This window comes from Coturnix japonica, chromosome 24, assembly GCF_001577835.2.
Source record: "Coturnix japonica isolate 7356 chromosome 24, Coturnix japonica 2.1, whole genome shotgun sequence".
NCBI classification, from domain to species: Eukaryota; Metazoa; Chordata; class Aves; order Galliformes; family Phasianidae; genus Coturnix; species Coturnix japonica.
In genome coordinates this window covers 1,025,427-1,037,813 of record NC_029539.1, presented here as the reverse complement: position 1 = coordinate 1,037,813, position 12,387 = coordinate 1,025,427, and the positions used below count along the sequence as shown (strand labels likewise).

The window sequence follows — 12,387 nt, the reverse complement described above, 5'->3', positions numbered from 1 at the left end:
GAGAAAGGAGTGAGAAGCCAACCTGTGATGTTAGCCAGCTAATTCTCAGGTGTAAATAAACTGTTTCCAAATGGTTTTTAGAATGAAATTGCTGTGACACAAAGAATAGAAGATAACAAATCTCATTGTGGAGTGTTTTGAGAGGGAGGTGATATGGGGTGATGTCCTGCATGCCAGGTTTGGGATCAAAGCAGGTAAAATTAATGGTGAATGAAGTGTGATATTCTGTAGCTGGCTTCCTGTGGTTTAAATGGAAAGTAATTGCATTTCAGTTTGGAGGAACAGGGTTTATAAAATAGCAGTAGATTTCTTTCTTCATTATCTAATCACCTTTCTATTTCTGCTGTTTGTGCCTTCTACCAAAGCTGTTGGCTTACACAGGATCACCATTCTGCCCATTTTCCTCAGCTCTGAGCCTTTGGACAGATTATGGTCAGCTGCACAGCCCATAGAGCTCAAATCTAATAGGAAAAGCCCCCAGAGTTAGTGGGTGCATCGCATTTCATTGTAGTCCATGTCAGCTGGGCATGCTGCTGGAAATGGGAAGGCAACCAGCAAGGTTGAGCTCAGCTGGGAAGGAGGGGATGGCAGAACCTGGAGCAGAGATGCTGCCATTTACATCTCCTGGAGGTGTGAGTTTTGCCTACGCTGCTCTGAGTCAGCAGGAAGGCTCTGCCCACTGCAGGCTGCCTGGGGGCCCACGTGGTTCTGTCAGATTTGTTTCACTGTTTTCAATGTCTCCCAGATTCTGGAGAAGAAAAAGAAATGTTTATTTTTCTTCCTGCAATATTTCTGTTGCAGGAACCATCTAGGGCCTGTGCCTGAGTGCTGCTCAGCTGTCTGAACATGGAGTTGGGTGTTGTTTGTTGGACTCTACATCTGAAAATCTCTATTTAGAAACAAGAAGCGATGAGCAAAATATCTGATCTCAGAGTTATTAGTAAGGCTCTACAGAGCTGTTTAGGAAGAGGTAATCACATGTTAAGTCATCACCTTAGGTTCAGTTTCCCTTAAAAGGCAGAAGTGCAGCTTTTACCACCATTGATTTGAGCTCATGCTTTGTGAGCAGCAATCCACAGCATGCAATCCCATTTTAAGTTCCTCACTTTCCTTTGCTTGTTTTGCAGGCACGTGGTGCAGATATCCCGGACATCACAGGGGAGTTACCGCTCCGGACCTGCGGCAGCACAGCAAGTATGAAAGTGAAGAATGTGAAAAAGTAAGAATGCTCTTCTTTTATTTCCCTACCTTTGCTGGGCTCCCAGTTGTGATATCCTCTTGTGTTGGAATACAACCAGGGCAGTCAGTGACAGATTTCCTTAATGCCTTCACTAAGGGCAACTCAAATCCTTGCAAAACAGTGTTCTAATGTACATAGCGTGGAAGTGGGGATCAGAGGTTTCCTTAGGTCCCTTGCCTGCTTCTTGCCATGAAGGCAAAGCCTGTTGGAGACTTTCAACTTGCTGTTACTGTATTCCTAAACTTCTGTGGTTTCTCTCTGAAATTGATCCATTAAAGTATATATATGTGTATATATGTACACATACAGACATATGTGTGCGTTTATGTGTATATACATGTTAGGGCGGCCTATATATTTATTTGATATTTTGTTCTTTCCCTTTTTTCACATTCTTTGTGCCTCTTCCCTGAATGGGTTTTGCACAATTTCTTTTTGGCAGTATTCATGGTTTCCTTCTGATTCCCTTTCATTTCTCTATGAGCCTCCTTTGCTCTCTCTCTCATTCTCTCCCAGATGATGTAAACCCACTTATTATGTTTGTAGCTGAGGTTTCAAACCCCCTAACCTGTAAAGAGGCTCAAAAGCGATCAATATTACTTGACTTGTCTTTGCTAAGGATGCTGACTTGAGGACCAGAGCTCCCCAGTATTGATTGCTCTGTGCATTCAGATTACCTCTCCGTAGTGCTCTGATGCTGTGAGGGAAATGGCTCTTTGTTCTAGTGCTGAGCAGCCAGATGCTGTATCTCACTTCCCACTTATATTCCCGTGGGAAGAGAGAGCTAGATAATGACAATCTCATTGGCTCACCACCACAGTTATCTATAGGAGTCTATAATAGCTTCAGCAGAAGCAGAGCATGCTGCAGAGCCGGAGGATCTCCCCGTAAGCCATTGCTGTAGCTGGAGTCACTTGGGAATAATTATGCCTCACTTTTGAATTTTAAAAAAGCAGAGGATAAATAGCGTTTGTTCTGCACCCTCAGATACATCAACCCGGGACTGATGGGCTGTGATGCCTTTCACAGGTAACGTTCTACTTTCCTACGTGTCTCGTGTAAGGCTGCTTCTTTGCACTGCAAAAATGCATTTGTTAAGGTGGAGCTGCTTGTCCCTGCACTGTTCCTTAAAGATGTGGGCCTTGGTGTTGATGGAATGCCACACTGTTTTTTAGGATGCAATGATAAAAGCCATTTTGCAATTTGGTTTTTCCTCTTTCACTCAATTCCTTTCTCCGCTGTTTTGGTGCATCACATCAACAGACCCCTCTGTTCCCTTGGCTTTAGGGTGAGGAAGCTCTTATTTTGTATGAGTAATTGGATTGTATAACGCAGCTTTGGTGCTGAGCTTGCTTTCAGTGATTTGCATCTTATGATGTGCTTTTGGTGTGCTTCAGGTTATCCTTTACAAAGGGTCATTTCCCGAAGATGGCTGAATGTGCACATTTCCATTATGAAAACGTGGACTTTGGCAACATACAGGTGAGTTTCAGATCTCTTTTCTGTGTGTGTTTTGTTACCAGCTGACCTGGCAGGGGCAGCTCTAGTGGGGTTTCTTTGGTTCATGGTGTGACGTTTAGCAATAGGAAGTTAAAGCAATCTGGTCTCTTTGTTTGGAATTGCTTCTGTGTTCTGGGCCAGAATCTGTCCCCAGCCATGTGGTTACCCCTCTGAGGCTGATGTCACACTTCTAAGTCTGCATCATTCATTATTGAGCCGTCCATAATAAGTGCATGCATATTTTTAGCTCGTGTGTGCATCTTTAAACAACTGCGTGCATGTGTTTATGTAAATATAATATCCTAATTCCAATTTACCCGTTCTCATTGTGCTTTCTCAGCTCTGTGTTGTGCACTGCAGCAGCTGTGTCATCAGAATACAGGGAGCTGCTACTCAGTTTGAGCTGTGTGCGGGCTTTATTCCTTTGTGGTCCATCCATCAGAAATATGGGCAGATGCATTTTTCATTGAGCAGTTCCTTGCGGGGTCGAGAAGCGAAAGTCGCTGCTATTTTCTCATAAATAGGGCACACAGTGTTCTGTGTTTTCAGAAGCAGGAATGCATCCAGCATCCACCAACTTTGTGGCCAAAAAGAGATTATGACCTTTTAATTAGTGAAACGTTTTCTCTAATATAGTGAATTATTTACAGCCTTGCATGCTCATGTACTTTGGCGGCTTTGCAGACAGTTATAACAGAGTTATACATCCCTTCTTTTTTTTCCATCTCTAAAATTCCTCCTGTTTGCTCAGCCCTATTGGGCCCTGCTCTGTTTGCTGTGTGTCTGTATGGGCAGCAGCAGAGGGGGGCACGGTGATAACAGCATCCAGAGGTGCTCAGCTGCCTCTGGAAAACCATCACAGCTATCTATGCAGAACCAAAGCCTTGCTCAGCCAAATACACACAGCTGTTTGTGTACCTGAGGCCAGATGTGCTCAAAGACAACAAATCAGGCCCTACCTGCCTATTTCTAAGCAAGATTCCTGCAGTGTAATAACTCTATAATACAGATAAAAATATCTGAAGAGCAGAGCTTTGCTCCTGAGAAATGAACAAATAAGGCATTACAGTATTGCCTTCATAGGAGAAAGGCAGAATAAATGAAAGCCATTAATACAACAGCAGTATTAGTTTACAGGCTTAAAAATAGGTTTGTATGGGACTCATACATTTTAATCGAGTGGCTTTCGTCGGTAGCTCCTTTGTAGGCTGCACTGATTTGTAACTGACAGCTTGGCACCTAATAGCGAGTTACCAAGTTGCATCTGAGGGGGTAGTGGGTGTAGACTCCTTTCAGAATCTATTTGCTGTTAAAAATGTGCATAGTAGAAATGCAGTATTATCTGGCTGTGCCAGTAATTGTGTAATGCTGTCTATTAACAGCCTGGCCGAACTTCAGATTGTTTTGTAACATTTATGTCACTTGTAATATGGTCTCATGCTGCAATTGGTATTAATATCTTGGCATTTCACCTCATGAGATGGTTTTAAATTAACTCTCTGAGATGTATAAAGACAGATTTGTTCTCATCCTAGCACTGTGCTAACATAAAGATACATTTGGGGATGCTTTTCTTCAGAGACATCCTCCTCTGGACTCACTGCCATAGCCCCTATCAACACAAAGTGCAACACTTGGCCTTCTTGAACCTTGTTAGGCTCCTATGGGCACAATGCTCTGGGCATGGAGCCATTCAGCCAGTTCCTTGTCCACCCTTCAAATCCATGTCTGTGCCATTAATGTGGTCAGGAGAAATAGTGATAAGGCGTTCTGTTAGTATCTTCCTGCCAGAAGTAAAGACATTGTGCTTGGATAAAACAGAGGTTATCTTCACTTGAAGTTCTAGTAATGGAATATGGAGACATGATGAACTCTGCACTTTCCAGATGATACTGTTTGCTCACTGAAGAGCACATTGCTATGGCAGAGATAGTACATTGCTATGGCAGAGATAGTGCTGCCATGCACATTCCTGTTGCTGCAGCTATCTTGCCTTTAGCATAAGCTTGCCCCTCAGACAGCACCGTCTTGATGTGGTTGTGTTTATGAGTAGCTGCCTTCTAAAAATAAAGCCCTGTCAGAACAAGACTGGATTAAGGTGCCTGGAAGATCCTCTCCTCCTTATCTGTTAAGCCCTGGCATTGCAAGTGGTAGGAGTGTGTTATCAGTGATAAAGGAAGTATTTGAACCAGGATCATTTCCGCCTGAGGCATCAGCTGCCAGGAATGCTGCTGCAGCTCAGCAGGGTGGTTTGCTGCCTGCAGCCCTTCCAGCCACAGCAAACTGCTGCTTCTCAGTGATCCCTGTGGTTGTGTCTGCAATTGCATTTTCCTGTGGTGTCTTTAGAGTGAGGGGTATTGCAAAGAGCAGTTCAGTTCTGCTTGTGCTGGTTATCAACAAAGCCATTTGAGTGGGTTGTCATCTTCTGGCTGATTTGTCTTTTTTGCTTTGATTTAATAATAGATTCCAATGAAAGGAAGGATACCTGCAAAGGTCTCTATGCATTGCTTTTTCCTCCTGTGATGGGTTGCAAAGAACCCAAAAATGGGAAAGCCTGCCCAGCTGCCTTGTGCTGGAGCTGCCTGGGGTGGTTTAAGGTATTTCAGCACAGAGCAGTCCATGCATGGGTCAGCTACAACAACAGGAACATGGGATTACCTCCTGACCTGTGTTTAGGAGCCAGGCAGCACAGCTCTCATCTTCCATCCCTGCTGTTAAACGAAGCCTGCTCGCTGCCTTTGGAGTGGGAGGGATTGTTCATTCCCTCAGCACTTCTGTGGGCACGATAATTTTCAGCATCTTGGCAGTCATGAGCAGCTGCAGGCTGTAATGTCTTCATTTATTCCACTCATTTGCAGAGGAAAAAAATATTTATTTTAGAAAATGAAACATTAAATGGCAATTCCCCCACTCATCTCATTCCTATTTAAAAGATGGAAATGTGTAGTAAAAACCACAAAACCTGCCCTGGGTTTTGCTGTGTACTGGTGCTATGGGAGGTAATTTTGCTGGATTTGGCTTCATATTCACAAATATCTCTGGTTATGACATGAGTACCTGTATTGTATACTATGTGGTGCTCAGTTTTAGCTGTGTACTCCTATGGAGCAAGGCCTCCCATCTCTCTGCTCCATGTGGTTTCAGCACATTACTTCTTGCTTTATGGTCATCACCTGCCTTGCTGGTGACCCATCATTGATGGGTGGGATTCACATGTCATCTCCACTAGTGCAAATGAGATTCTCCCTGTTAATTCAGCTGAACAGGCTGTTTGTGGTCTGTTCTTGTTTTTTCCTTTAGGCCTTTGGGTATTTTTGCAGGGTTGCATTTAACACTGAAAAGATAGTAGACTTGTGGGTTCTCAGTCTTTATTGGTGCATAGCGGCTGCTTGATGACATGAGTACATCTTAGAAGTGACTGCAATAAGCCCAGCTGTTAACTCTGGCATTGCCCTCCTGCTGTTTGCCACCATCATAAATCGTCCTTAGCAGCGTGTCACAGGAAGGTGTAAAAATTGCTTTAATTAGGAACTGGAACAGAGTTGTGTTGGAAAATTTTTCTTCCCCGAGGTTTAATGACCTGGAAAATACAGAGAGATGTATTATATGTATAATTAAAGTATATTAACATTTAAGAAGAATCCATGTGCTCCAGAGGAGTAATTTCTATTTCACCAGCCTTTCAGAGGTCAGGGCAGGGGAAAAGGCTTTGAACTAATAGCACTTACAGACAATGTGCAGCAATATTTGCTGTTAAAGTGACAGCGTTTCAAAGCAGTGTGTGCACCACAGAGGATGCTTCCAGGCCTGTAAGCTGAGACTCAAGTTTTCTGTTTGTTTTACTTGCGACAGAGACAGATTTGTGCAGAAGATTTCCTGTGAACCTAAACCTTCCCAGGGGTCTGGCTTCAGACAGGCATTTCATTTTAGGAGGGTAAGCACACACACACAGGCACACATTCTCACCCACGCATACTATTAGGATGTCTAGAAGGCATTTAAACATGTTTGTAGACGTTGATAGTTGTGTTATTTTATCCCTTGCCTGGTGTCTGCAGCAGTGAAGGTTCTGTTCCCTCCTGGGCTCCCAGACTGAAAAGCTCTCTGGTCTCCATTGAGGATTCTGAGGATATTAATTACTCATTTCCTCTAACTGCTTGTTTCTGGCTATTGAGACAGCCAAATGTGCACGTTCAGGTTGCTCTTCTCCTGGTAAAGCAGGATATAATGATAATAAAATGGAGTGCTGCTGTTGTAGACCCACTCAAACTCTCTATTTAAAGTACCACAGCAAACTTTGATTCTAATAAGTGTTTTTTCTTCTTTCCATCCATCTACCATAGGAATTAAAGAACCTTCAGTCAAAGCCAGATGACTTGCTCTGGGATGTATTTTTAAGGTGTGAGACCTCCTGCAGCCACCTGAAATTTGTTCTTCTCAAATATTTTGTTTCCCATAAGGAGCTTTTATGGGGAGCTTGCTTAGATCCACATCCATCTGCTCAGAGTCCCATTGGGTGCTCTTCTGGGTGACTGACTGGAGATTGATTTGTGGGTTGCAGTCAGTGCTAACACCTCTCACTGCACAGTGAGCCTTTGGCATTGCTGCACTCAGAATTATGTCAGTAATAATTCAGAGGAAATAGTGTTTCTTATTAGATACCAGCAAACCTGGCATTATAGCAACTTGGAAATAAAAATAAATAGTGCTGCATGCTTTATGTACCTTCAAGATCCATGAACCTGCCTGAAAGTTAATCCTGGTCTATTGGAAGAATGATGAAGCTTATAAATATGGTTATAAAACAAATTGCCTTCTAGAAAACTTCACTTCTTGTGTAGGTGATCTGATCTGGTATTGCCAATCTGTGTTTGGCTACCAATGAAATGAGTTACCTTGAAATCCAGGGCAGCTGTGTAAGTGCTTTTCATGGTGCTTGAGTGTTTATTGCAAATGGGACATGTTGAAACATTTGGTCTTTAAAGTGATTTTGGACCAAGTTCCCATTCACTCCCTTGAAGTAGTTGAGAAAAAAGAAACAGAAAGAGCTTGTGTTACCTTAACTGTGAGTCCAGGATTTTACTTTTAAAAGCTGGTTAAATTATTTAGGAATTGTCTGTAGGGAGTCCTGCAGTAATTACAGGCATAGCAGTGTTGGGTCAAGCAGGGAAGCTATTGGGAGATGGAGCCTTGTGTTGAAAAGGGTTTGCATGGAAGAATGGAGTGAGTGGTACCAGGTCATGGTGCTGCCTGCTGGGGTGGGGGAAACTCGTGGTTATTTAGTGTAAGACTTGAGAAGCATCAGATTGAGAGTCTCCTTCCATTAGAGTCTTCTCTTGTGGCTCAAGGTTTGTTTCAGTGTCTTAATGTTTATTTTCCAGCTCAATAAGACTTAAATAGGGGTTGGAAACTCCTATTGAAGTAGGGAGCTCTTAGCCTGGTGCAGGCATTTTGAATTATTAACACATTTCAGCAGTAACACTAGAGCTGTGATGTGCACTTTGGATACACCCCAAGCTCTGCTGCTTTATTTCCCTCCTTGCATAGCTCTGCAGTTCTTCAAACTCTGGTAAGCCTCCCTTTATCCATCATTTTCTGGCTACTTTAAACTCAGTGGAGCTTAAACTAAGCAGAAGATCTTTTTAGAGCTGGGAATTTTGTCAACTTGATTTCTTCTTCCTTAGAGAAAGGGAAGGTTGCATAAGTGAGTTAAATAGAAACCTCTTAAGAGTAAACCTGAAATTAAAAGCAAGTCTCATATTGTTCCATTCTTTTTTAACAAGATGAAGCTACATCCCTCTCCTACCTTATGGTGCTTCGTCCTCCATTGCCTGCTGTGCTGCTGGGAGCTCTCAATGAGAAGTGAGATATTTTTAAGATTAATTACCCTTAATTACTATTCAGGCCCAGAGAGACCAAGAAATGATAGTAGCTTGTAATTGCAGCTGATTTTTTGAAGGCTGCTAATTAGGAATTTACCTAATTACATCCCAAACTTTGCCACCTTTGGTTGTGATCTCATCAAAAGTCAGGTCAAGCAGTGCTGGGCTGAAACAGTGCTTGAACTGTTAAGTTCTTGCTTTGGCTCTGACCTCAGTGATTTCAGTAAGTGCTTTTTGTGAGGCTGTTTTTCAGGGTCAGCCTGTGTACCATTTTTGTGTGATGTACCTCCTGTCTGCTTTGGCTTGGGTGCAGTGTCAGATACAGATGAAACAATTACTGACATTTGAATTGTGTTAAAATAGGTGTTCCTTTTCTTGCTTTCTCTCTGCCCTTTCTCCTGAGTTTGTTGTGTACTTAAATATTCTCAATCCATCTGTCATCTCTTTGGTTGCTTAGGAATAGCTGAGAAGTGAAGCTCTGAGCTTGACTATAACAGGAATTACAGTGGTGCTGTCAGAGGTTGTTAAACTTCTTTAATTGAATGAAAACCTTCAGTGAGGTCATTTTCTCTGTCAGTTTGTGTAGGGTGTTTTGATTCAAAAGCAAGCAAATGCAAATAGATAGGCTTCCCATATCTACCTAAAGTCATAAAGGTGAAGAATTTGTGCTTTTCATCAGCTCTCCTTCAGGCAGCCCAGGAAGTAATGTTTCCATTTTCTGTTATGGTTTCAAGCCGGGCAGAGAGGGAAGATTTCCATTTGTAACAAGGAATTGTTACAGTTGTAATTCTGTGTATCAAATGGACTGGTTTATTTTCCCTTTCAGAATCCTTTAGGTGTGGACAATGTACTGCACTTTCTGCTTAGATTAAGTGTGTTTAAGTCAGTGTTTCCAGACTGAGCTTTATGTAAAACCGGGGGATGTAAGCACAGTAAATGCCAAATGCACTGAGTTTCACACAGCCTCGTTCATTAAGATGAGTAGCTGTTGATCTTTCCCACTTCTGGGGTCATGGGAGGAAATAAAGTTAAGCTTCCCCTCGGCTTTTATCACTTCCTCCTGCCATCGAAAGGGAGATTATTTTCCTTCATTTGCTGCTCCTTTTGTCAGCAGGAGGAGTTGGGATTCGGCCAGATAATAAAGGATGTTTTTCCTGGGGAAGGAGTTCTCAGATGTGGTTGTAGTAACACCAATTTCCCCCTCCCCACTGCTTTTCTGTCTCAAGCCTGGTCCTGCAGGTTGTGGCTCGGAAAGATGTGGTTTGTTTGCATGTGATGTGCAAAACCTGTTGGCTTCTGCCTGCAGTCTGTTTCTGACGCTTTTAGTGCAGTTCTGATGGTGGCTTATTCCCCACTGAACCCTGCTATGTTTATTCATCTTCTTGCATAAGGCTTTTAATGGCCAGGACTGCAGTGGGAGAATGTGCTTGTGCAAATGGGGCTTCCTTATTCTTTGATTGCTGCTGCTGTATGGATGTGAAATAAGGGATATTACACAGCACAGCTCCTGATTTGGTCTCTGTGTTATAAACAGTGAGATTGCCTCTGTTTGGATGGCTTGGAGGTGAGAAATCACAGGATAAACCTATCTGTGCTCTGAGCAAGGTGAAGGAAACTTTAGGAGCTGTGATGGTGAGGAAGGATTGATGATGAGATGAAGTAAACTGAGCTCTGAAGGCACAGTGCTCTCCCTCCCATCACAGTGGTGGTTTGGGGACTGTTCTTTGTGGTTCTTCCTCTTCCCCTGGAACTCCCGAGGACATTTCAAGTGTATGAGGTGTTCTTTCTGGTGTCTTTGGTTCTTATCAATGGTGGAAAATGTTAATATTGATTCAGTGAGGGAGGAAACAGAAAAAGCGAGTGAGCAGGAGCCTAATAGCCTGCAGTGAGAGGGCTGTATCAATTCTCAGCTCACTCAGAGGAATAACGTGCTTGTTTCCAGCAAATGGAGAAGGGGACTGAGTAAAACTGTCACTGACCTCCCACAGAACTTAATGGACTCTGGAGCTCAGAGCAGGAGGGGCAGTCGTAACTAACTGTGATTTTAATGGACTTTCCTGGAGAGTCAGCAGTTATATGAAATGCCACGTGCAGGAAGAGAAAAAGTGTGTGTGTCTCATGTAGCTGTAATAACTGTAATAACTGGATTTACTTCCTTTCATTATTATTTTTTTATACTGTAAATGAAGGCTTTTCTCAATAAGCTGAAATAACAACGTACTACAGGGTCCAGTTGGTTTCTACACTTAACGTGTGTTGGCAGTGAATTAAGTGAGCCTGTTTAGAAATGATGGAAACTGTAAAGCAGTCCAAATCCTGGCCCGTGCAGTGGCTGCTTGGGGTGGCTGGAAGGGCACCTCTGTGTTCTAGGGGAGGTGGCAGTGACCACAGCAAGGGGCCTCACTCTGCAGGGAAAGAAAGGGCACTTTGTTTTGGGGGTAAAGTCACTTTTCTTCTAAACAAATAAATAAATAGGCAGCTCCTTTAATTTAAGAGGCTCTTTGTTTCTCCCCAAGCCAGCCCTTCTGGCAGAGCCATCCCCATTGTCCCAGTACTGTAAATATACCCCGAGTTGTCCCAGCCTTCCATTTGTGGCTGAATGGAGAGGATAATTTCCTCATGTTCTCCAAATCACTGCCTGAACTCTGCTATAATTTGCAGTGCAATGCCATCTAGTGTGCGCAGGGCTGCAGGCTTCTCCAGCTCTGGAAATTCAGGACAGCTGTTGTCCTTGGCTGCAATGAACTTGGAGTGTCAGTTGTCCCAAACCTCATTTTCACAGTTGTTTGGTGGTGTCAGAATGGGGTAAGGGTTGTGAGTGGGGAAGGACAGGAGAAACAGGGATAGTTTACTCATCATAGAATCATAGGATGGCCTGAGGATGTGTTTTCTCTTGGCATATCCTGGCCTGGCTGTTCTTTGGACCTGCTGCTGAATAGATGTGGTTTAGGAGAAATGTGCCTTCATCACTTGTATTCTTCAATGAGTGTTTAACAAGAGGGGTCTGCTTACAAGTCCATCCTTTCCAGCACCAGTTTTGGTATCACTTTGTGATGCCCAAAATGTTTAATTCTAGATACTGCCAGGAGAGGATCTGTGCCTCCCCAGGTGATGACTAAACCACAACACAGGCTGCCAGAGAGGATTAATTTCTGAGTAATCTCATTTTGGTTTCAATTAATTGTGAAATCAGACTTTAATAGGGTGTGAAATGGAAACAGAGAGGTAACACCAGATGCCTTCATTTACATGTGTTAATCAACACAGACCCAAACAACAACAACTAAAACTGGAGCCCTTCACAGTGTTGGGAATGGTTCACATTTGACCATGAGCTTCCAACAATGTGCTTTTTGGAGACATAAGTGGGAGGTCAGGAGCATTTTTGTACCGAAGATGGCAGTATCTTATCAGAGCCCTGAAGGGCTGTGTTTCCAAAATGCCAAATGTGGTGATGGAAACCCATCATTACATTGAATTGGTTTTGCTTTGAACAGTAACGTGGAAAATATTTACTTTTCCCTTTTTGAGCACAGCCTGTGGTGTAACGAATATCACAGCAGAGTGGGCATGTGCCCTTAATGTATCAGAGTGCCTCTTTCCAAACGCCTGCTGTTATTATAGTCACCAGGGGGAATTAAGGAGTGACTAAAGGTGGTTTCCTTTGGAGACAGACTGGATTTTGCTTTTTGGCTGCTGGTTCTTAACTGGTTGGTCTCCCAGCTCTAAGGGAATTTGTATTGGAGTCTGCACTTTCTGGTGCCA

The 12,387-nt window shown here is 43.1% G+C and overlaps 1 protein-coding gene across 1 annotated transcript in view; it reads left to right on the top strand.

Annotated features, from left to right (window-relative positions):
- Positions 1-10,680, top strand: part of LOC107324097 (rho GTPase-activating protein 32-like) — a 64,792-nt gene extending 54,112 nt beyond the window's left edge. Inside the window, exons 3-6 of the mRNA XM_032449063.1 lie at positions 1,128-1,219; positions 2,228-2,269; positions 2,638-2,722; positions 7,084-10,680. Coding sequence (XP_032304954.1) covers positions 1,128-1,219; positions 2,228-2,269; positions 2,638-2,722; positions 7,084-7,272 — 408 coding nt within the window. The 3' untranslated portion in view covers positions 7,273-10,680. The remainder of the gene's footprint in view (positions 1-1,127; positions 1,220-2,227; positions 2,270-2,637; positions 2,723-7,083) is intronic.
- The last annotated feature ends 1,707 nt before the right edge of the window (positions 10,681-12,387 follow it).